The sequence below is a fragment of the Scyliorhinus torazame genome, chromosome 3 (genome assembly GCF_047496885.1).
Source record: "Scyliorhinus torazame isolate Kashiwa2021f chromosome 3, sScyTor2.1, whole genome shotgun sequence".
In the NCBI taxonomy this organism is placed as follows: domain Eukaryota; kingdom Metazoa; phylum Chordata; class Chondrichthyes; order Carcharhiniformes; family Scyliorhinidae; genus Scyliorhinus; species Scyliorhinus torazame.
This window is the reverse complement of record NC_092709.1, coordinates 352,588,478-352,613,355: the sequence shown is the minus strand read 5'-3', so window position 1 is coordinate 352,613,355 and position 24,878 is coordinate 352,588,478. Positions and strand designations below refer to the sequence as shown.

The window sequence follows — 24,878 nt, the reverse complement described above, 5'->3', positions numbered from 1 at the left end:
ATATTGTCAGTAACACAGGGTGCTGGGGGAGAGGGGTTACTGAGTGACAGTGTGAGGGAGCCGGATTAACATCAGTAGAGATACAGTCAGTAACACAGGGTGCTGGGGGCGTGGGGTTACTGAGTGACAGTGTGAGGGAGCCGGATTAACATCAGTAGAGATACAGTCAGTAACACAGGGTGCTGGGGGAGAGGGGTTACTGAGTGACAGTGTGAGGGAGCTGGATTAACATCAGTAGAGATACAGTCAGTAACACAGGGTGATGGGGAGAGGGGTTACTGAGTGACAGTGTGAGGGAACTGGATTAACATCAGTAGAGATACAGTCAGTAACACAGGGTGCTGGGGGAGATGGGTTACTGAGTGACAGTGTGAGGGAGCTGGATTAACATCAGTAGAGATACAGTCAGTAACACAGGGTGCTGGGAGAGGGGTTACTGAGTGACAGTGTGAGGGAGCTGGAGTAACATCAGTAGAGATACAGTCAGTAACACAGGGTGCTGGGAGAGGGGTTACTGAGTGACAGTGTGAGGGAGCTGGATTAACATCAGTAGAGATACAGTCAGTAACACAGGGTGCTGGGGGAGAGGGGTCACAGAGTGACAGTGTGAGGGAGCTGGATTAACATCGGCAGAGATACAGTCAGTAACACAGGGTGCTGGGGGAGAGGGGTTACTGAGTGACAGTGTGAGGGAGCTGGTTTAACTTCAGTAGAGATATTGTCAGTAACACAGGGTGCTGGGGGAGAGGGGTTACTGAGTGACAGTGTGAGGGAGCTGGATTAACATCAGGAGGGATACAGTCAGTAACACAGGGTGCTGGGGGCGAGGGGTTACTGAGTGACAGTGTGAGGGAGCTGGATTAACATCAGTAGAGATACAGTCAGTAACACAGGGTGCTGGGGAGAGGGTTTACTGAGTGACAGTGTGAGGGAGCTGGATTAACATCAGTAGAGATACAGTCAGTAACACAGGGTGCTGGGGAGAGGGTTTACTGAGTGACAGTGTGAGGGAGCTGGATTAACATCAGTAGAGATACAGTCAGTAACACAGGGTGCTGGGGAGAGGGTTTACTGAGTGACAGTGTGAGGGAGCTGGATTAACATCAGTAGAGATACAGCCAGTAACACAGGGTGCTGGGGAGAGGGGTTACTGAGTGACAGTGTGAGGGAGCTGGATTAACATCAATAGAGATACAGTCAGTAACACAGGGTGCTGGGGGAGAGGGGTTACTGAGTGACAGTGTGAGGGAGCTGGATTAACATCAGTAGAGATACAATCAGTAACGCAGGTTACTAGGGGAGAGGGGTGTCGTGGATTTAGGTTATCCTGGACCTGATAATACTCTATTACTAACCCTGCCCTAGATTAACCTATGAAAAGTGGGAAACGTGTTTTCCTGCCAAGACTCAGAATAGATCTCACGAAGGGAGAATGCTTTTCCGGGTCTCAGACAGTTAAACAGGATTTCAGTTACTTTCTGTATTCGATACCTCTTGAGGTCGTGGGTCCTATCCTAAATCAGTGCCTCGGAATTCAACCTCGAGATTAATTTTCACACGGTATGATTTTAATTAAAGTATCTTTATTGTGAAAATACTACCAATAGATACATACTGAATTGCAGAGTTAAAGTACAAGTGGACTAAACAGTCCTTCTAGTTATCCACTAACATATCGAAACATGGAAAAATCCTTAAAGAATCTCTATCAGTTTCTTAGTACATTTCTAAGGAGTTAAAAAGCATACTTACAATAGGTGTTGTGCGACGAGTCGAGCTTCAACTGACTCTCGCCCAAAGAAGGGGGGTCAGGAGAGAACTCTAGCTTCCGCTAAAATGCCTCCTCCTTTTATGAAAATGAAATGAAATGAAAATCGCTTATTGTCACGAGTCGGCTTCAATGAAAAGCCCCAAGTCACCACATTCCGGCGCCTGTTTGGGGAGGCTGGTACGGGAATTGAACCGTGCTGCTGGCCTGCCTTGGTCTGCTTTCAAAGCCAGCGATTTAGCCCAGTGTGCTAAACCAGCCCCCTGGTTTTAAACCATAAACTTGCTTATCGGTTCAGGAAGGCATTTGTTACCTTGGCATTTATTGTTGGTTAATTACCTATAGCCAAATGGCTAATTGGATGTACTATCACTGATAGATCTTTTAATAGTTTGTAGTGTTTGTGTAATTGTCCAGGGTTCTAAGATATATTGGCAAAGGAGGCAATGATAAACTGAGGCCCATGGGATCTTTACATCTTGGGTGATGTAAAGATCCCATGGCCGTACTACGAAGGAGATTGGGGGAGTTGTCCAAGATGTTCTGGTCAACATTTATCCCTCTGCCAATATCACAAAAAACAGATCATCAGGTTGTTGTCACGTTGTTGTTTGCTCAGTGGGTACCGACAAATAACTCAACAATCCTCTGGATGTAAAGCAATTGATGGAAGGATTAATGTGTCCTGGTTATGGACATCATTAATAATCTTTAGTGTCACAAGTAGGCTTACATTAACACTGCAATGAAGTTACTGTGAAAATCCCCTAGTCGCCACACTCCGGCTCCTGTTCAAGTACACAGAAGGAGAATTCAGAATGTCCAATTCACCCAACAAGCACGTCTTTCAGGACATGTGGGAGGAAACCGGAGCGCCCGGAGGAAACTCACGCAGACACGGGGAGAACATGCAGACTCCGCACAGAGAGTGACCCAAGCCGGGAATCGAACCCGGGACCCTGGCGCTGTGAAGCAACAGTGCTAACCACTGTGCTACGCTGCTTCCCAGGCTGTGGACTCACATCAGCTGTGACTCCACTGATAACCATTCTGTGACCACATCCCCTTTCTGGATCTGACAGATAATTGACTGGAAAGATACTCTCAATAACGATGTATGCTGAACATTATAATCGACCTCCTGTGTCGGTAAAGGAGATGGACTGCAGGCATACAGATTTTATTTGTAAGAACCGGTGGAAATAACCTGTCGATTTGCATGACTGGATTGTATGTCATGATGGAAATTAACCTGTTCAAGTCTTCCTGGTCGGGCCCTGACTGATGCTGGAGGTCACCACTGAATTTAGATTCAAAATGTTTTCGGGCTCTCTGATGCAGATTACTGAGACCCAGTTTCCATTTAAGATAAACCTCAACTGGGGTTGAAGGGCTCCACACTGGTGTAGAGGCTATGATAATGAGAGTGTTAGACGGGCTGTGAGTGGGTCGGCAGTGTGCATGTGCACTGTCAGTGGGGAACCTCGTATTCTCCTTCAAATAGCACTGTGGGATTTTATTTTTTTTACATACACCTAAAAGACCACAGCTCTGTCTACTGTAATGTCTCAGCCCAGCTCCAGCGGTGCAGCGCTCCCTCATTTCTGCATTGGGAGTCTTAGCCTGGATCATTCAGCTCCGGTCTCGGCACTCAAAGCTACATTCTTTGAACTCCGCCAGGGCAGTGCCAGTCATTGTTGCAAGGCTGAGGCTCTGGCACTTGGTTCCACTTTGAAAGAAATATTGTTTGTCCAAAGGCTGAGGTGTCCTTTTGGCACAGGCAGCGGGGCTGATGGACTCCACTTTGCGTGTGGAGTGTGGGCTGGAGGATGTGAGGCAGGACATGTTTGGTTCCAGCCACTCGCGCAGGTGCATGGCTATCTCGGATTTGTCCCTGACCAGCCGCCTCTTCTTGGGAAGATCAACGACATTAACAGCCTTGAATTCACCAGGCATTCTTATTCGTTGGTAAACGGAATCCGGGAATAATTCCTTCTTGATGAGGTCGAGCGGCAGGGTGGGCAAAGGCCACGTCTTCTCCCTGACCTTGCTCCTTACCACCGGCTGGCCCACACGGTCCAACGCTAGCTGGAATAAGATTCCAAAATCATGCCGCTGGAGCATGGAATTCAGATTGCTGTCCGAGTCAGCCTGGATTTGCCCATAGATGTCAGCCATTGGGAGCGAAGTGGGATTGGTGCTGACGTTCCAGGTTGGCTTCGCCTGGCAGACACCCTTGTGAGACTTGGCGCAGGTCCCGGTTTTTGAACCCGCGGCTGCACGGTCCCTTCCCCCAGAGTCCAGCCCTGACCTTTCGCTTCCCGGATCCCCCCTGGGTCGGCAGGGGCCCCGTGGCTTTGGGAACGGCACCAGTGTGCAGGTTTGCTTACTTTCATCCTCGCCCTCAATCTTCACTGAGTCTCTCAGCTGCTGGACCATCAGTTCTGATACAGTCTGACGTGGCTTGACAAAGCTGGCAGATACCCTTAGCACGTTGGACAGGTGCTTCTTCTGTAGCCACTGCCTGAAGGACACATTAGCTAAGGATTCCTTCTCGCCCTGCATTAACACAAACCATCAGAACTCTTTAATGCTTTTAAACCTTTTTATACCATAAATGTAATAGCTTTTCAGTGCTAGTTTAAAGAATGAAAGTTATAGTATAACTAGAAAAATTCTACAATGAAACTACAGATAATCATTGAGTAACATTACGAAATTTAAAACTTAAATAAAACATATTAAAGATGGCAGGGCAGCTGTAGGGTTGCAGCTGTAGCATGTAGGTTTGCAGATGTAGTACGTAAGGATGCAGATGTAGCATGTAGGGTTGCAGATGTAGTATGTAGGTTGCAGCTGTAGGGTTGCAGCTGTAGCATGTAGGGTTGCAGCTGTAGTATGTAGGTTGCAGCTGTAGGGTTGCAGCTGTAGCATGTAGGGTTGCAGCTGTAGTAAGTAAGGATGCAGATGTAGCATGTAGGGTTGCAGATGTAGTATGTAGGGTTGCAGCTGTAGTATGTAGGTTTGCAGATGTAGAATTTAGGGTTGCAGCTGTAGTATGTAGGGTTGCAGCTGTAGTATGTAGGGTTGCAGCTGTAGCATGTAGGGTTGCAGCTATAGTATGTAAGGATGCAGATGTAGCATGTAGGGTTGCAGCTGTAGCATGTAGGGTTGCAGCTGTAGCATGTAGGGTTGCAGCTTTAGTATTTAAGGATGCAGCTGTAGCATGTACGGTTGCAGCTGTAGTATGTAGGGTTGCAGATGTAGCATTTAGGGTTGCAGCTGTAGTATGTAGGGTTGCAGCTGTAGTATGTTGGGTTGCAGATGTAGTATGTAGGGTTGCAGCTGTAGTATGTTGGGTTGCAGATGTAGTATGTAGGGTTGCAGCTATAGTATGTAGGCTTGCAGCTGTAGCATGTAGGGCTGCAGATGTAGCATTTAGGGTTGCAGATGTAGCATGTAGGGTTGCAGATGTAGCATGTAGGGTTGCAGATGTAGTATGTAGGCTTGCAGCTGTAGCATGTAGGGTTGCAGCTGTAGCATTGAGGGTTGCAGATGTAGCATTTAGGGTTGCAGCTGTAGTATGTAAGGTTGCAGCTGTAGTATGTTGGGTTGCAGATGTAGTATGTAGGGTTGCAGCTGTAGTATGTTGGGTTGCAGATGTAGTATGTAGGGTTGCAGCTGTATTATGTTGGGTTGCAGATGTAGTATGTTGGGTTGCAGATGTAGTATGTAGGCTTGCAGCTGTAGCATGTAGGGTTGCAGATGTAGCATTTAGGGTTGCAGATGTAGCATGTAGGGTTGCAGATGCAGCATGTAGGGTTGCAGCTGTAGTATGTAGGCTTGCAGCTGTAGCATGTAGGGTTGCAGCTGTAGCATTTTGGGTTGCAGATGTAGCATTTAGGGTTGCAGCTGTAGTATGTAGGGTTGCAGCTGTAGTATGTTGGGTTGCAGATGTAGTATGTAGGGTTGCAGCTGTAGTATGTTGGGTTGCAGATGTAGTATGTAGGGTTGCAGCTGTAGTATGTTGGGTTGCAGATGTAGTATGTAGGGTTGCAGCTGTAGTATGTTGGGTTGCAGATGTAGTATGTAGGGTTGCAGCTGTAGTATGTTGGGTTGCAGATGTAGTATGTAGGGTTGCAGATGTAGTATGTAGGGTTGCAGCTGTAGTATGTAGGGTTGCAGATGTAGTATGTTGGGTTGCAGATGTAGCATTTAGGGTTGCAGCTGTAGTATGTAGGGTTGCAGCTGTAGTATGTTGGGTTGCAGATATAGTATGTAGGGTTGCAGCTGTAGTATGTTGTGTTGCAGATGTAGTATGTAGGGTTGCAGCTGTAGTATGTTGGGTTGCAGATGTAGTATGTTGGGTTGCAGATGTAGTATGTAGGGTTGCAGCTGTAGTATGTAGGGTTGCAGCTGTAGTATGTTGGGTTGCAGATGTAGTATGTCGGGTTGCAGCTGTAGTATGTTGGGTTGCAGCTGTAGTATGTTGGGTTGCAGATGTAGTATGTAGGGTTGCAGATGTAGTATGTAGGGTTGCAGCTGTAGTATGTCGGGTTGCAGATGTAGTATGTTGGGTTGCAGATGTAGTATGTAGGGTTGCAGCTGTAGTATGTAGGGTTGCAGATGGAGTATGTTGGGTTGCAGATGTAGTATGTAGGGTTGCAGCTGTAGTATGTAGGGTTGCAGCTGTAGTATGTAGGGTTGCAGATGTAGTATGTTGGGTTGCAGATGTAGTATGTAGGGTTGCAGCTGTAGTATGTAGGTTTGCAGATGTACTACTAAATGTACTACTAGTTGCAAAAGCTACTAAAAAGGCTATAAAGAAGAGTAAGATAGATTATGAGAGTAAACTTGCTCAGAATATAAAAACAGATAGTAAAAGTTTCTACAAATACATAAAACAAAAAAGAGTGGCTAAGGTAAATATTGGTCCTTTAGAGGATGAGAAGGGAGATTTAATAACGGGAGATGAGGAAATGGCTGAGGAACTGAACAGGTTTTTTGGGTCGGTCTTCACAGTGGAAGACACAAATAACATGCCAGTGACTGATGGAAATGAGGCTATGACAGGTGAGGACCTTGAGAGGATTGTTATCACCAAGGAGGTAGTGATGGGCAAGCTAATGGGGCTAAAGGTAGACAAGTCTCCTGGCCCTGATGGAATGCATCCCAGAGTGCTAAAAGAGATGGCTAGGGAAATTGCAAATGCACTAGTGATAATTTACCAAAATTCACTAGACTCTGGGGTGGTCCCGGCGGATTGGAAATTAGCAACCGTGAGGTAGGCAGAAAGCGGGTAATTATAGGCCAGTGAGCTTAACTTCGGTAGTAGGGAAGATGCTGGAATCTATCATCAAGGAAGAAATAGCGAGGCATCTGGATGGAAATTGTCCCATTGGGCAGACGCAGCATGGGTTCATAAACGGCAGGTCGTGCCTAACTAATTTAGTGGAATTTTTTGAGGACATTAACAGTGCGGTAGATAATGGGGAGCCAATGGATGTGGTATATCTGGATTTCCAGAAAGCCTTTGACAAGGTGCCACACAAAAGGTTGTTGCATAAGATAAAGATGCATGGCATTAAGGGGAAAGTAGTAGCATGGATAGAGGATTGGTTAATTAATAGAAAGCAAAGAGTGGGTATTAATGGGTGTTTCTCTGGTTGGCAATCAGTAGCTAGTGGTGTCCCTCAGGGATCAGTGTTGGGCCCACAACTGTTCACAATTTACATAGATGATTTGGAGTTGGGGACCAAGGGCAATGTGTCCAAGTTTGCAGACGACTCTAAGATAAGTGGTAAAGCAAAAAGTGCAGAGGATACTGGAAGTCTGCAGAGGGATTTGGATAGGCTAAGTGAATGGGCTAGGGTCTGGCAGATGGAATACAATGTTGACAAATGTGAGGTTATCCATTTTGGTAGGAATAACAGCAAAAGGGATTATTATTTAATGATAAAATATTAAAACATGCTGCTGTGCAGAGAGACCTGGGTGTGCTAGTGCATGAGTCACAAAAAGTTGGTTGTCAGGTGCAACAGGTGATTAAGAGGGCGAATGGAATTTTGTCCTTCATTGCTAGAGGGATGGAGTTTAAGACTAGGGAGGTTCTGCTGCAATTGTATAGGGTGTTGGTGAGGCCACACCTGGAGTATTGTGTTCAGTTTTGGTCTCCTTACTTGAGAAAGGACGTACTGGCACTGGAGGGTGTGCAGAGGAGATTCACTAGGTTAATCCCAGAGCTGAAGGGGTTGGATTACGAGGAGAGGTTGAGTAGACTGGGACTGTACTCGTTGGAATTTAGAAGGATGAGGGGGGATCTTATAGAAACATATAAGATTATGAAGGGAATAGATAGGATAGATGCGGGCAGGTTGTTTCCACTGGCGGGTGAAAGCAGAACTAGGGGGCATAGCCCCAAAATAAGGGGAAGTAGATTTAGGACTGAGTTTAGGAGGAACTTCTTCACCCAAAGGGTTGTGAATCTATGGAATTCCTTGCCCAGTGAAGCAGTAGAGGCTCCTTCATTAAATGTTTTTAAGATAAAGATAGATCGTTTTTTGAAGAATAAAGGGATTAAGGGTTATGGTGTTCGGGCTGGAAAGTGGAGCTGAGTCCACAAAAGATCAGCCATGATCTCATTGAATGGTGGAGCAGGCTCACGGGGCCAGATGGCCGACTCCTGTTCCTAGTTCTTATGTAGGGTTGCAGCTGTAGTATGTAGGGTTGCAGATGTAGGGTTGCAGATGTAGCATGTAGGGTTGCAGCTGTAGTATGTAGGGTTGCAGCTGTAGCATGTAGGGTTGCAGCTGTAGTATGTAGGGTTGCAGATGTAGTATGTAGGGGTGCAGATGTAGCATGTAGGCTTGCAGCTGTAGTATGTAGGGTTGCAGCTGTAGTATGTAGGGTTGCAGATGTAGCATGTAGGCTTGCAGCTGTAGCATGTAGGGTTGCAGCTATAGTATATAGGGTTGCAGCTGTAGTATGTAGGGTTGCAGCTGTAGTATGTAGGGTTGCAGCTGTAGCATGTAGGCTTGCAGCTGTAGTATGTAGGGTTGCAGCTGTAGTATGTAGGGTTGCAGATGTAGCATGTAGGCTTGCAGCTGTAGCATGTAGGGTTGCAGCTGTAGTATGTAGGGTTGCAGCTGTAGTATGTAGGGTTGCAGCTGTAGTATGTAGGCTTGCAGATGTTGTATGTAGGGTTGCAGATGTAGCATGTAGGGTTGCAGCTGTAGTATGTAGGGTTGCAGATGTAGCATGTAGGCTTGCAGCTGTAGCATGTAGGGTTGCAGCTGTAGTATGTAGGGTTGCAGCTGTAGTATGTAGGGTTGCAGCTGTAGTATGTAGGCTTGCAGATATTGTATGTAGGGTTGCAGATGTAGCATGTAGGGTTGCAGCTGTAGTATGTAGCTTTGCAGATGTTGGATGTAGGGTTGCAGATGTAGCATGTAGGGTTGCAGCTGTAGTATGTAGGGTTGCAGATGTAGCATGTAGGCTTGCAGCTGTAGCATGTAGGGTTGCCGCTGTAGCATGTAGGCTTGCAGCTGTAGCATGTAGGGTTGCAGCTGTAGTATGTAGGGTTGCAGTTGTAGTATGTAGGGTTGCAGCTGTAGTATGTAGGGTTGCAGCTGTAGTATGTAGGCTTGCAGATGTAGTATGTAGGGTTGCAGATGTAGCATGTAGGGTTGCAGCTGTAGTATGTAGGGTTGCAGATGGAGTATGTAGGCTTGCAGATGTATTATGTAGGGTTGCAGATGTAGCATGTAGGGTTGCAGCTGTAGTATGTAGGGTTGCAGCTGTAGTATGTAGGGTTGCAGCTGTAGTATGTAGGGTTGCAGATGTAGTATGTAGGGTTGCAGATGTAGCATGTAGGGTTGCAGCTGTAGTATGTAGGGTTGCAGATGGAGTATGTAGGCTTGCAGATGTATTATGTAGGGTTGCAGATGTAGCATGTAGGGTTGCAGCTGTAGTATGTAGGGTTGCAGCTGTAGTATGTAGGGTTGCAGATGTAGTATGTAGGGTTGCAGCTGTAGCATGAGGAGTTGATAGTGATCTGTAGCAACCAGATGTGCAGTAAGAGTCTGCAGGTTGAGGAGTCTGAGCTTCAGACACAGTACCAGGGAGGGGGAACGTTACCGTGACATTTGTTGCAGGAGGCAGTCACACCCCCTTTTAAAATAATCATTCATGGGCTGTGGCTGTCACCTGCCCATTCCTAATTGTTTCATAGAGATTATGTTTCATAGAATTTACAGTGCAGAAGGAGGCCATTCGGCCCATCGAGTCTGCACCGGCTCTTGGAAAGAGCACCCTACCCAAGGTCAACACATCCACCCCATCCCCATAACCCAGTAACCCCACCCAACACTAAGGGCAATTTAGCATGGCCAATCCACCTAACCTGCACATCTTTGGACTGTGGGAGGAAACCGGAGCACCCGGAGGAAACCCATGCACACACGGGGAGGACGTGCAGACACCGCACAGACAGTGACCCAAGCTGGGAATCAAACCTGGGACCCTGGAGCTGTGAAGCAATTGTGCTATCCACAATGCTACCGTGCTGCCCTAATTGTCCTGGAGAAGGTGGTGGTGAGCTGTCTTCTCGAATCGCTGCCGTCCCTGAGGTAGCTACACCCACAGTGCTGTTAGGGAAGGAGTCTCAACATTCTGAACCAGTGGCAGTGAAGGAATGGTGACATATTACCAAGTCAGAATGGAATGTGGCCTGGAGGGAAACACGCCGGTGGTGGGGTTCCCCTGCACCTGTTGATCTTGTTCTTCTAGATGGTGGTGGTCGTGGGTTTGGAAGGTGCTGACTGAGGAGACTTGGTGAGTTGCTGCAGTGCATCTTGCAGATGGTACACACGGCTGTCACTGTGCTTCAGAGATGGAGTTTGCGGATGGGGTGCCAACCAAGCCCTTAGGTGAGGGGTTTTCAGATTTGGTCTGTGGTCAGTGACAGTAGGGGATGACTGCGAGTGAGACAGATTTGGGGATTCAGTAGCACTGGAAGACCTCAGCCCCTGGCATTATCCAACAGGTTCAATCTTGTTGCAGCTTCATAGAATCATAGAATTTACAGTACAGAAGGAGGCCATTCAGCACATCAAGTCTGCAACGGCCCTTGGAAAGAGCCCCCTACTCAAGCCCAGATCTCCATCCTATCCCAGTAACCCTACCTATCCTTTTTGGACACTAAGGGCAATTTAGCATGGCCAATCCACCTAACCTGCACATCTTGAAATGAATGTGCCCTTGTCGTAGCAGAAGCTGCTTCCTTGATGTGCACTCTGACAAAGGAAGGTTCAGACTTGGAGATAGCTTTAACACATTTATTGAACAGTTAACAATTCTCCGCCTTGGATTCGACGCTACTGTTAATCCTTCTATAGCTACAGATTTCTCTTTGAGAGAACCAACGCAGACCCGATGGGCCAAATGGCCTCCTTGTGCACCGTAAAGATCCCGTGATTCTGTGACTTGGATGAAGAGGCCGAGGGTATTGTAGTTACATTTGCTGATGATACAAAGCAAGTTGTGAGGAGGATACAAAGGGCGCAATTCAACCATTGGGAGACTAAGTCCCGACGTCGTCGGAGGCCGCTCCCAGACCCCTATTCTGCCGCCCCTGGGGGGCTAGGAGCGGCGCCGCGTTATTTACACGCACCGGTTTTGGTGCCGCGTAAAAGCGGCGCCGCGTAAGTGATGCGACCGGCGCTGCATAAATGACGTCACCCGCGCATGCACGGTTGCCGTCCTCCCCGCGGCAGCCCCGCAAGAAGATGTCGGATGGATCTTGCAGGGTGGCGGAGGAAAGGAGGTCCTCCTTCAGAGAGGCCGGCCCGCCAATCGGTGGGCACCGATCACGGGCCAGACCCATTTGAGCCCCCACCCCCGGTGCAAGAAACCCCCTCCCCCCCCCCCACAGGCCGCCTCCCCCAGCGTTCCCACGCTGTTCCCGCCGGCAGCGACCAGGTGTGGATGGCGGGAACCTGTCGTGTTGGGCAGGCCGCTCGGCCCATCCGGGCCGGAGAATCGCCGCTCGCCCGTTGCGAACGGCAAGCGGCGATTCTCCCAGCGGCCAGCCGTGATTCTCGCTGCGCCGGTTTGGGGGGGGGGGTGGGTGGGAGAATCGCGTCCGAGCGTCGGGGCGGCGTGGCTGGACTCGCGCGGTGCCCGGGCGATTCTCCCTCCCGGCGTGGGGGGGGTAGAATTCCGCCCAAAGTATCTGCAAAGGGATATCGATAGCCTAAGTGAGTGGGCACAAAATTGGTGGATGGAGTGTAATGTGGGGAAATGTGGACTTGTGTGGCACCTTCTGCTTTGAACATGAAAAGATTAAACGTATCCTACAGCAGAGTACTTTCTAAATGGCAAAATGTTTGAAACAATAGAGATCCAGTGAGACTGAGGGTCCAGGTATATAGATCATTAAAATGTCATAAACTGATACAGGGAATGATCACAAAGGCTAATGAAATAAGACCATCAGACATAGGAGCAGAATTAGGCCACTCGGCCCATCGAGTCTGCTCCGCCATTCAATCATGGCTGATATTTTCTCATCCCCATTCTCCTGCCTTCTCCCCATAACCCCTGATCCCCTTATCAATCATGAACCTATCTATCTCTGTCTTAAAGAGCTCCACAGATTCACCACCCTCTGGCTGAAGAAATTCCTCCTCATCTCTGTTTTAAAGGATCGTCCCTTCAGTCTGAGATTGTGTCCTCTGCTTCTAGTTTTTCCTACAAGTGGAAACATCCTCTCCACAGCCACTCTATCCAGGCCTCGCAGTATCTTGTAAGTTTCAATAAGATCCCCTCTCATCCTTCTAAACTCCAATGAGTACAGACCCAGAGTCCTCAAACGTTCCTCATACGACAAGTTCTTCATTCCAGGGATCATTCTTGTGAACCTCCTCTGGACCCTTTCGCAAGGCCAGCACATCCTTCCTTAGATATGGGGCCCAAAACTGCTCACAATACTCCAAATGGGATCTGACCAGAGCCTTATACAGCCTCAGAAGTACATCCCTGGTCTTGTATTCTAGCCCTCTCACGATGTATGCTAATATTGCATTTGCCTTCGTAATTGCCGACTGAACCTGCACTTTAACCTTAAGAGAATCATGAACAAGGACTCCCAAGTCCCTTTGTGCTTCTGATTTCCTAAGCATTTCCCCATTTAGGAAATAGTCTGCCTCCATTTCTCCTTCTAAAGTGCATAACCTCACACTTTTCCACATTATATTCCATCTGCAATTTCATTGCCCACTCTCCTAGCTTGTCCAAATCCTTCTGCAGCCCGCCTGCTTCCTCAATACGACCTGCCCTTCTACAGATCTTTGTATCATCTGCAAACTTAGCAACAGTATCTTCAGTACCTTCTTCCAGATCATTAATGTATATTGTGAAAAGCTGTGGTCCCAGCACAGACCCCTGAGGCACACTACTAGTCACCGGCTGCCATCCTGAAAAATATCCTTTCATCCCCACTCTCTGCCTTCTGCTAGTCAGCCAATCCTCTACCCATGCCAGGATCTTACCCTTAACACAATTGGCTCTTAACTTATTTATCACTGGCTCTCCTTTGTCTAACTTCCTTGTTACTTCCTCAAAGAACTAACAGATTTGTCAGACATGACCTTCCCTTGACAAAGCCTTGCTGACTCAGTCCTATTTTACCATGCACTTCCAAGTGCTTCGTGATCTCATCTTTAATAACGGACTCTAAAATCTTACCAATGACCGAAGTCAGGCTAACCGGCCTATAATTTCCCATCTTCTGCCTCCCTTCCTTCTTAAACAGTGGTGTTACATTAGACACTTTTCAGTCCTCTGGGACCCTTCCTGCCTCCAGTGATTCCTGAAAGATCATCACCAATGCCTCCAGAATCTCCTCAGCTATCCCTTTTATAACCCTGGGGTGTAGTCCATCCGGTCCAGGTGATTTATCCACCTTCAGGCCTTTCAGTTTCCCCAGAACCTTCTCCTTAGTAATGGTCACTGCACTCACCTCTGGCCCTTGGTTCTCCTGGAGCTCTGGCACCTCACTGGTGCCTTCCACCGTGAAGACTGATGCAAAGTAACTATTCAGTTTGTCTGCCATTTCTTTGTTTCCTATTATTACTTCTCCAGCCACATGTTCCAGTGGTCCAATGTCTATTTTTGCCTCTCGCTTACCTTTTATATATTGAAAGACACTCTTCGTCTCTTCTTTTATATTACTAGCTAGCTTGCACTCATATTTCACCTTCTTTCCCCTTATTGCTTTTTTAGTTGCCCTCTGCTCATTTTTAAAGGCTTCCCAATCCTCTGGCTTTCCACTAATGCTCGCCACTTTGTATGCTTTTTCTTTCCAAAAGACCATAAGACATAGGAGCGGAAGTAAGGCCATTCGGCCCATCGAGTCCACTCCACCATTCAATCATGGCTGATTTCAACTCCATTTACCCGCTCTCTCTCCATAGCCCTTAATTCCTCGAGAAATCAAGAATTGATCAACTTCTGTCTTAAAGACACTCAACGTCCCGGCCTCCACCGCCCTCTGTGGCAATGAATTCCACAGACCCACCACTCTCTGGCTGAAGAAATTTCTCCTCATCTCTGTTCTAAAGTGACTCCCTTTTATTCTAAGGCTGTGCCCCCGGGTCCTAGTCTCCCCTGTTAATGGAAACAACTTCCCTACATCCACCCTATCTAAGCCATTCATTATCTTGTAAGTTTCTATTAGATCTCCCCTCAACCTCCTAAACTCCAATGAATATAATCCCAGGATCCTCAGACGTTCATCGTATGTTAGGCCTACCATTCCTGGGATCATCCGTGTGAATCTCCGCTGGACCCGCTCCAGTGCCTTTATGCTGTCCTTAACATCCCTCGTCAACCATGGATGCCTTGTCCCCCCCTTAACATGTTTCCTCCCCCTTGGGATGAATTTCTGTTGTGCCTCCAGAATAACCCCCAAAAACTCCTGCCATTGCCGTTCCACTGTCTTCTCTGCTAGGCTCTTTTTCCAATCAACTCTGGCCAGCTCCTCCCTCATGTCTTTGTAGTTACCCTTATTTAATTGTAATACTGTTACATCTGATTGCAGCTTCTCCCTCTCAAACTGCAGGGTAAATTCTATCGTATTGTGGTCACTGCTCCCTAAGGGTTCCTTCACCTTAAGTTCCCTGATCAATGTGGTGTTGGGTGCTCTGGTGCACAGATGAGCCAACACAGTTGTATGTGGTACAACTCTATTTTATTATAACTCTTATAATACAGTTCGTTCTGGATACTCTGCACGTGCTGTCTCCCTGAGTGTGTTTGGTAACCAATGTGTCCTGGTTCTCCTCTGCAGCTAATACTGACCACCGGGGGTCGTGTCTGTGCTTTTATATCTTTCTGTCATTGGTTGTGGTGTTGTGTGTTCTGATTTGTCTGTTGGTGTGTCTCTGTTCGGCTATAATGATCCTGAAGGTCAGCGCATAAACCTTTTTTCTTCGGGCTTGGACGAGGCGATTCCTTTGGTTTGTCTTCAGTTGGGCTTGAACAGTCTTCAGCGCTGTGCCCTTCATTGTAGCATGAGAGACCGTCATGTTCATGCTGCTGTGTAGTGGAGCATGGTAGGCTGTTATAGCCTTCTTGCTGTTCACGTGAGCATGGCAGACTTGCATCGTCTGCCGCTGGTTGGTCAGGAGAGGTTGCTAGACCCTCATGGTCTTGTTCCTGCAAGGACTGCGCTCTGGAGTCTTGCGTTCCTTCCATCGTGGAGTCCGTCCACGAGCTCTCTGTGGAGGCTTGTGACACTGCAGTCACTTCTTGTTCGTGCAAGGACTGCGCTCTGGAGTCTTGCGTTGCTTCTATCGTGGAGGCTGTCCACGAGCTCTCTGTGGAGGCTTGTGACACTGGAGTCACTTCTTGTTCGTGCAAAGACTGCGCTCTGGAGTCTTGCGTTGCCTCTATCGTGGAGGCTGTCCACGAGCTCTCTGTGGAGGCTTGTGACACTGGAGTCACTTCTTGTCCGTGCAAGGACTGCGCTCTGGAGTCTTGCATTTCTGCAATTGTGGAGTCTGTCCACGAGCTTGCTGTGGAAGCTTGTGACACTGGAGTCACTTCTGGTTCATGCGAGGACTGCACTCTGGAGTCTTGCATGTCTTCTTTCATAGAGTCGGGAACGTTGAGCGGGACGTGGACCACGCTCTGTGTGGCAGCAGGGCACTCTCCGTGTGCTTGCACCGCTCCCTGTCTGTTAATGTCAGGCTGCAGCATCATCCGGTACTGATAAGTTGGAACGTCATATCTGCTGGATTGAAGATCCTCAAATCCGAAAAATGAATCCGCATCTGCGTCGGATTCAATGTGGGGGCCGCCAATGTGCAACACGAAAGGTTCGTCCGAGTCATAGTCATATAGGACCACGGAGCTATCATTGGGCTCGCGAGGTCCGGAAACACTGTAAAGATCGTCATCGAAGTATTCAAGGTCGGAATCATCGGCTTGTGCGTAGGTAACTGCTTGTCGGAGGGTTCTTCGGAGGTCAAATTCATCTCCTGGGTCAATTTGCGGCACTGTGCTGTCATTCCAGGTGAGGGAAGGTTGTTTTACAGCTTTAACAGATTTTTGTTTTTTTGATTTGGGACGTTTCCCTTTTAAATTGGATTTGGGACGTTTCCCTTTTAAATTGGTGCAGTCTGGGGCCTCTGACATCCTGACGCTCGGTATGTAGCACGTAGGAAGCGACTGCGCATGCTCAGATCGCTGTTCCTTTACCGATGGCCGTTTTCTTGACTGCGCATGCGCAGCATCTCGCGCATGCGCAAACGAAACTTCCGGTTCTGCGCACTGCTCGCGCAACTGTGCTAGCGTGATACCTTTAGCAAGATGGCCACCGACCTCGACCCAGCCTTCTCTCAGGCCCGGGATTTCGGCCTCTGGGAATTCGGGCTCCGGGATCCCAGCCACGAGGTGAGTACTGCAGCTTTTCTTACCTTTATGTGCCGATTGGATTGCGTTTTCTTCACAGTACTTGGAGAATTTGCCCAGGACTGCCTGGTAATCGTACCTTTGCTGCCTCCTGAAGAACCTGAACCTTCTGAATATTTCTCTTGCCCTTGCCCGGCGATGGTGAGGAGAAATTCAATTTTTTCGCTATCATCCAGGTCTTGGAGTTCAGCTGCCACCAGGAACAATTCGAACATTTGCCGGAATCGCCGCCAGTTTTCGCGGAGGTCGCCGTGGCACTGGAGCGGCTGCGGAACCGGGAGCTCTATCATTTTGCCTGGGCACTGCTGGTTGTCTGTGTACACGGAGGTATGCCGGCAGGTATCGATCCACTCCTGTACCATGTGGTGTTGGGTGCTCTGGTGCACAGATGAGCCAACACAGTTGTATGTGGTACAACTCTATTTTATTATAACTCTTATAATACAGTTCGTTCTGGATACTCTGCACGTGCTGTCTCCCTGAGTGTGTTTGGTAACCAATGTGTCCTGGTTCTCCTCTGCAGCTAATACTGACCACCGGGGGTCGTGTCTGTGCTTTTATATCTTTCTGTCATTGGTTGTGGTGTTGTGTGTTCTGATTTGTCTGTTGGTGTGTCTATCATGATGTGTGTGTTTGAATATCATGACAATCAAGTCTGCCTCATTACTCATCACCAAATCCAGAATTGCCTGTTCCCTAGTAGGCTCTGTCACAAGCTGCTCCAAAAAAAGCATCTCTTAGACATTCCACAAATTCCATTTCTTGGGATCCACGACCCACCTGATTTTCCCAGTCCACCTGCATATTGAAGTCCCCCATGATTATTGTAATATTGCCTTTTTTACATGCCTTTTCTATCTCCTGATTTATTTTCTGCCCCACACCCTGACTAGGGGGCCTGTACATAACTCCCGTCAGGGTCATTTTACCTTTGCGATTCCTCAACTCTACCCACAGAGATTCTATAATGTTCCTTGCTATCGATTTAACTTCATTCCTTACGAACAATGCAACCCCGCCCTCTTTGCCCATCTGCCTGTCGTTTCGATAGGACACATATCCTTGTATATTTATATCCCAGCCCTGATCCCCTTGCAGCCACGTCTCTGTGATGCCCACAACATCATACCGGCCAATTTCAATGTGCGCAACAAGCTCATTTACCTTGTTCCGTATACTGCGCGCATTTAGGTACAACACCCTCAATCCTGCATTGACCACCTCCCTTTTTACACTTGTCACCTTTTTTGCTCTGCCTGAGGGTGATGTTGTTCTTTTATTTTGGTTCTCTATTTCTCCTTCAGTTATTACACCTTCTGAGCTCGAATTCTGGTTCCCACCCCCCTGCCATATTAGTTTAAATCCTCCCGAGTGACTCTAGCAAACCTCCCAGCCAGGATATTGGTGCCTCTCCAGTTTAGATGCAACCCGTCCTTCTTGTACAGGTCCCATCTGCCCCGGAAGAGGTCCCAATGGTCCAGAAATCTGAAACCCTCCCTCCTACACCATCAGTTTAGCCACGTGTTTAGCTGCTCTATCCTCCTATTTCTAGCCCACTGGCACATGGCACAGGGAGTAATCCTGAGATTACAATCCATGAGGCCCTGCTTCTTAGCTTCCTGCCTAACACCCTGAACTCCTTCTGCAGGACCTCATCACTCTTCCAGCCTATGTCGTTAGTAATAATAATAATAATCGCTTATTGTCACAAGTCGGCTTCAATGAAGTTACTGTGAAAAGCCCCTAGTTGCCACATTCCGGCGCCTGTTCGGGGAGGCCGGTACGGGAATTGAACCCGTGGCTGCTGGCCTTGTTCTGCTTTGCAAGCCAGCTATTTAGTCCACTGTGCTAAACCATGCTAAAGCAGCCCCACATAGTACCTATGTGTACTACGACCTCTGGCTGTTCACCCTCCCCCTTCAGGATGTCCTGTGTTCGTTCAGAGACATCCTGGACCCTGGCACCAGGGAGGCAACATACCATCCTGGAGTCTCTTTCACGTCCACAGAAGCGCCTATCTGTGCCCCTTACTATAGAGTCCCCTATAACTATCGCTCTCCTGCACTTTGCCCTCCCCTGCTGAGTAACAGAGCCAGTTGTGGTGCCACTGCTCTGGCTGCTGCTGTTTTCCCCTGATAGGCTACCCCCCCGACAGTATCCAAAGCGGTATACCTGTTAGAGAGGGGGACAACCACAGGGGATTCCTGCACTGACTGCCTGCCCCTTCTGGCGGTCACCCATCTCTCTGCCTGCACCTTGGGTGTGACCACATCTCTATAACTCCTATCTATGACGCTTTCTGCCACCTGCATGCTCCTAAGTGCATCCAATTGCTGCTCCAACTGAACCACGCGGTCTGTGAGGAGCTGCCATTGGTTACACTTGCTGCAGATGTAGTCGACCGGAAAGCTGGAAGCGTCACAGATCTGCCACATCTCACAGTTGGAGCACTGATATAAACGCTGGCATTTATATCAGAAGAAGCAGAATTTAGGCAGGTAGAAGTCATGCCACATCTGTACAAAGCTCCAGTTCGACAACAGCTGGAGTTGGACAGCAGCTGGAGCACTGTGAACAGCTCTGGGCAGCACATCTTAGAAAGGGGATATCGACCTTGGGCAGCACGGTAGCACAGTGGTTAGCACTGTTGCTTCACAGCTCCAGGGTCCCAGGTTCGATTCCCGGCTTGGGTCACTGTCTGTGCGGAGTCTGCACATTCTCCCCGTGTCTGCGTGGGTTTCCTCCGGGTGCTCCAGTTTCCTCCCACAAGTCCCGAAAGATGTGCTGTTTGGTGAATTGGACATTCTGAATTCTCCCTCTGTGTAACCGGACAGGCGCCGGAATGTGGCGACTCGGGGCTTTTCACAGTAACTTCATTGCAGTGTTAATGTAAGCCTACTTGTGACAATAAAGATTATTGTATTGTATTGGAGTGAGTGTAGCTTCAATTTACAAGAATGACACCAGGGGCGACGTTCTCCGACCCCCCGCCGGGTCGGAGAATCGCCGGGGGCTGGCGTGAATCCCGCCCCCGCCGGTTGCCGAAGTCTCCGGCACCGGATATTCGGCGGGGGCGGGAATCGGGCCGCGCCGGTTGGCGGGCCCCCCCGCTCGATTCTCCGACCCGGATGGGCTGAAGTCCCGCCGATAAATTGGCTGTCCCGCCGGCGTAAATTAAATCACCTACCTTACCGGCGGGACAAGGCGGCGCGGGCGGGCTCCGGGGTCCTGGGGGGGGGCGCGGGGCGATCTGGCCCCGGGGGGGCCCCCACGGTGGCCTGGCCCGCGATCGGGGCCCACCGATCCGCAGGCGGGCCTGTGCTGTGGGGGCACTCTTTCCCTTCCGCCTCCGCCACGGTCTCCACCATGGCGGAGGTGGAAGAGACTCCCTCCACTGCGCATGCGTGGGAAACTGTCAGCGACCGCTGACGCTCCCGCGCATGCGCCGCCCGGGGATGTCATTTCCGCGCCAGCTGGCGGGGCAACAAAGGCCATTTCCGCCAGTTGGCGGGGCGGAAATTCCTCCGGCATCGGCCTAGCCCCTCAATGTTGGGGTTCGGCACACAAAGATGCGGAGCATTCCGCACCTTTGGGGCGGCACGATGCCCGTCTGATTGGCGCCGTTTTGGGCGCCAGTCAGCAGACATCACGCCGTTTCCGGAGAATTTCGCCCCAGGACTCCAAAGATTAAATTATGAGAAGTCCTTTGCCTGGGGACTCTAGGATTTGGAGGCACAGCCTCAAGGTCAAAGCCAGACCTTTCAAGATAGACTGCAGATACCTGCAGCTCAGAGGGCTTTGGGAGACCCCTGTGCATAAATCACAAAATTCTAGCATGCTAACAAGTTAGGGATGGCAAATGGAATGTGGGTGTAGAAGCCAGGTATTTCAAATACAACTAGTATAGGTAAAAGATAGCTGTTTAAGTACTCATTTAAAAAATGAGAATTTCAGCACACATAAATTCAGGACTTCAATATGATACATGAAACAGCATAAAATTCCATGATAAGATTATAGCAGCACAGTTGCAAGACAATTTGACGCTGCTTGTGCTAATTGTCAAGGCCAAGGACTGAGTTCCATGGCAACTAGGTGGCAAGAGTCCAATGCAGTTTGTAAGAGCATTGAATCATATATATATATTCTCGATATGAAGTCTCAATTGTTACATTAGCCAAGCCAGCTAAAAGATTAGCAAAATATCACATTCCATAACATGTAGACATGAAACAATTAAAAAGCTGATGTTGCATATTGAAGCTGGACGGCTTGCCATCAAATCAAATGTGTTTGAGTCTAACCCAAACCAATTAGGATTATATTGGGGTGTGATTAGATGACTTAAGACAGATATGAAAGTGTATAACTGAAAAGTTTCTGCCCGCCATTTTAGTGTTGTCTTTGGGGGTGTGTGTTGAGGAGATGTCTTTGTGTTGTCTTTCTGTTAGTTTAGTCAGTTTTGTCCTTTATAGTCTCCATTTTAGAGATGTCCTTTGGGGGTTCTGTCAGCCTGTCAGTCTACCAGTCTGTGTCAGTGATGTTAGTCCACTTTTGACTTTGAGTTTGAGTTTAGCTGAAGATTAGCTCTCTCTCTCTCTTCCTGTTTCATTGCCAGACTTTGACCTTTTAAAAGTTACTTTCGAGCTGTCTGCCTAAGCAAAGAAAGATAATGTCTGTAATTCTCTGAAAGCTTCGAATTGTCTACGAATTGCCTTTTAAATGACTTTCAAATTGTAATCAAGCGACTACAAATAAAACAATTCTTTTTGGCACCTGAGAAGTTTATACTGCAAATTTCTGCTGAGTTCCAGTATTCGCAAAGTGCTACTGATAACCGAATAGCAGAGATGATATAAATTCCTTCAACTATACACAGTCGAATAATACAAGGAATCGAACAACTTGACATAGTCTACAAATATTACAAATCTTATAACTTGTCGTATTGCGCCAGGACTTGATTCATCAACTAAGCTTCCCCCAAACTTGGTGTAGTTCGACAGGTTAAGATTCCCATAAATTATAGATTCCTTCATTTCAAAGAGAATGGAGTATAAAAATGAGGAAGTCCTTCGAAAACTATACAAAACACTTGATCGACCACACCCGGAATACTGTGAACAATTTTGGTCCCCTTATCGAAGGGGCGTTGGATGCAGTACAGAGAAGGTTCACGAGGTTGATCCCGGGTATCGGAGGGATTTTCTTATGAGGAGAGGTTGAGTAGGTTGGGCCAGTAATCAGTGGAGTTTAGAAGAATGAGAGGGGACCTTATTGAGACGTATAAGATTCTCAGGGGGCTTGACAGGGTCGATATAAGAGGAGGTTTCCTCTTGCAGGTGAGTCTAGGACCAGAGGGCATAATGTCAGAGTAAGAAATGAGGAGGAATTTCTTCTCTCAGAGGGTAGTGACTCTGTGGAATTGCTTACTGCAGAGAGCTGTTGAGGCCGGGTCGCTAAATATGTTCATGGCTGAGATAGACAGATGTTTAATCAGTGAGGGAATCGAGGTTATGGGGATAAACTGGGAAAGTGGATTTGAGGGATATCATTTCAGATCAGCCATGACTTCATTGACTGGCGGAGCAGACTCGATGGGCCGAATGGGCTCCCTCTGCTCCTATGTCTTATGGCCTCGAAATTAGGAAGCACTCTTATACACAAAGGGTGGTAGAAGGTTTGAACCCTTTTCCACAATAGGCAATTGATGTGAAGTCAGTTGTCTATTTAAAATTTGAGATTAGTGGATTTCTGATGACCACGACATGAAGCAACATGAGACATAGGTGTGTACATGGAGTTAGGTTGTAAGTCAGCCATCATCTCATATAATGGAGGAACAGGCTTGAGGGAATGGCATGAGTTCCTCCTGTTCCTATGTTCCATTGGCCGGGAGGGCTACAGCAGCCTGGCAAGTCGAGCCCCTACACCGTTCTCTCTCTCCCTACCAATAGTCACTAACCTGTTGGATTTCAGATTGATATTTTTCATCCATGAGTAAGATAATCTTCAGTTCCTGCAGTTTCCTCGTTTCCTTGAAAAACACAGATCTGTGCACCTCCCACACGGCTTTGGCCAAATACCTGGGTGCACAAGGTTGGCAGAAAGGCAATGCAGTGTGAAATAAAAATAAATGCAAAGAAAATAAAAAAAAGATTTGCATTTTGTCATGTTCCAGTACGTTCTGAACTTTCAGCCAATATTAAAACAAAATTGAACACAGTCTATTGGACACTGCAAATCAGTGTGATCTCTTTACTTTTGACTGTCAGTTAATCCTGAGTCTCAAGCAAATGCCTAATTAAATATGAGCATCCAGAGAATTCACACATCCTTGTGTTAGAGGATGGACCATGAGTAAAAGAACAATAGCATTCCAGCTGGCTCACCTTCTATTTCACCATGGACAAAAGAAACATCAAAACTCATTGTGTGTTGGACAAATGTCAATGGATTCCATTGACCTTCCATTATATTATGATGGCCTTTTATCCCAACATAGACTGGTCGAATTTCAAAGTGTCAAACGACAACCCAGGAGGTGCAATCAATATACATCATCCCTTTTTGGACTTGTACAAGTCACATGGTGAGGAAGCTATTTTGTCAATTATTTTTTCAATTCAGCAAGCAACTTCTCAGACTCTGTCTACACCTCCCCTGCCTGGGGAAAGCGGGCAGCATGTCAAAGACCCCTCATCACCCGGCTTACTCACTCTTCCAACCTCTTCCACTGGGCAGGAAATACAAAAGTCTGAGAACGCGCACGAACAGACTCAAAAACAGCTTCTTCCCCGCTGTTACCAGACTCCTGAACGACCCTCTTATGGACTGAACTGATCTCTCCACACATCTTCTCTACTGAGTAGTACTGCACTCCTGTATGCTTCACCCAATGCCTGTGTATTTATGTCTATGTATTTACATTGTGTATTTTATGTTTGACCTATGTATTTTCTTTCCATGTGTGGAATAATCTGTCTGAACTGTACGCGGAACAATACTTTTCACTGTACCTCAGTACACGTGACAATAAACAAATCCAATCCAGGTCCATGAGACAGCCATCAAACCCACTGTAAGTCAACTAAGTGCCTCAGGTAATAAGCAAACATACCTTGAATGCAGGAGAAAGATTCTCCCAACCTGTTCCAACTTCACATTCATCTGAGAACCAACCTCCCGGAAATTCAGCTACAAGAGGATTCACAGCTTACTGAAAATCTGCTGCTTTACACAACCTTTTCTTCAACCAAAGTATCAGCTCATCAAAGAAATAACAGGGGCGGGATTCTCCGACCCCCCCTGTCGGGTCGTAGAATCGCCGGGGGCTGGCGTGAATCCCGCCCCCGCCGGTTGCCGAATTCTCCGGCACCGGATATTCGGCGGGGGCGGGAATTGCGCCGCGCCGGTTGGCCTGGCCCGCGATCGGGGCCCACCGATCCGCGGGCGGGCCCGTGCCGTGGGGGCACTCTTTTCCTTCCGCCTTCGCCATGGTCTTTACTATGGCGGAGGCGGAAGAGACCCCCTCCACTGCGCACGCGCGGGGATGCCGTGAGCGGCCGCTGACGCTCCCGCACATGCGCCCCCCCGGCAAAGTCAGTTTAGCGCCAGCTGGCGGGGCACCAAAGGCCTTTCCCGCCAGCTGGCAGGGCGGAAATCAGTCCGGCGCGGGCCTAGCCCCTCAAGGTGAGGGCTCGGCCCCTCAAGATGAGGTTTCCGCACCTTTGGGGCGGCGCGATGCCGGACTGATTCACGCTGTTTTTGGCGCCGGTCGGCGGACATCGCGCCGACTGCACAGAATTCCGCCCCAGGTCTATTTCCAAAGGAACTGAGACAATCGTATTGTTTCTACCCTCATTTGTATCTAATTATTGTGTGAGTGATAGTGTGGGTGAGTCAAGTGAGGGAGATGTTGCACTTGTACAACTCTGAGGCAAATGTGTGATAATAAATAACCTTCTTTATTTTTAAATTCACAAACCCCTCCGATATAAAACACACTAATCATAGACAATTCTGTCTGTGGGAAATGCCTTTCACAACCTCACAATGCTCCCAAGTGTTGCTTCACAGCGCTAGGGACCCGGGTTCGATTCCCAGTTTGGTTCACTGTCTCTGCGGAGTCTGCATG

At 48.2% G+C, this 24,878-nt stretch overlaps 1 protein-coding gene across 1 annotated transcript in view; it reads right to left on the bottom strand.

Moving 5' to 3' along the window:
• Window positions 1-1,786: 1,786 nt before the first annotated feature.
• LOC140409339 (ankyrin repeat domain-containing protein 53-like) overlaps window positions 1,787-24,878 on the bottom strand; it is a 116,325-nt gene continuing 93,233 nt past the window's right edge. The window contains exons 5-6 of the mRNA XM_072497753.1: window positions 22,707-22,827; window positions 1,787-4,327 (exon numbers count right to left, since the gene is read on the bottom strand). Of these exons, the coding sequence (XP_072353854.1) occupies window positions 3,401-4,327; window positions 22,707-22,827 (1,048 nt within the window). The 3' untranslated portion in view covers window positions 1,787-3,400. The remainder of the gene's footprint in view (window positions 4,328-22,706; window positions 22,828-24,878) is intronic.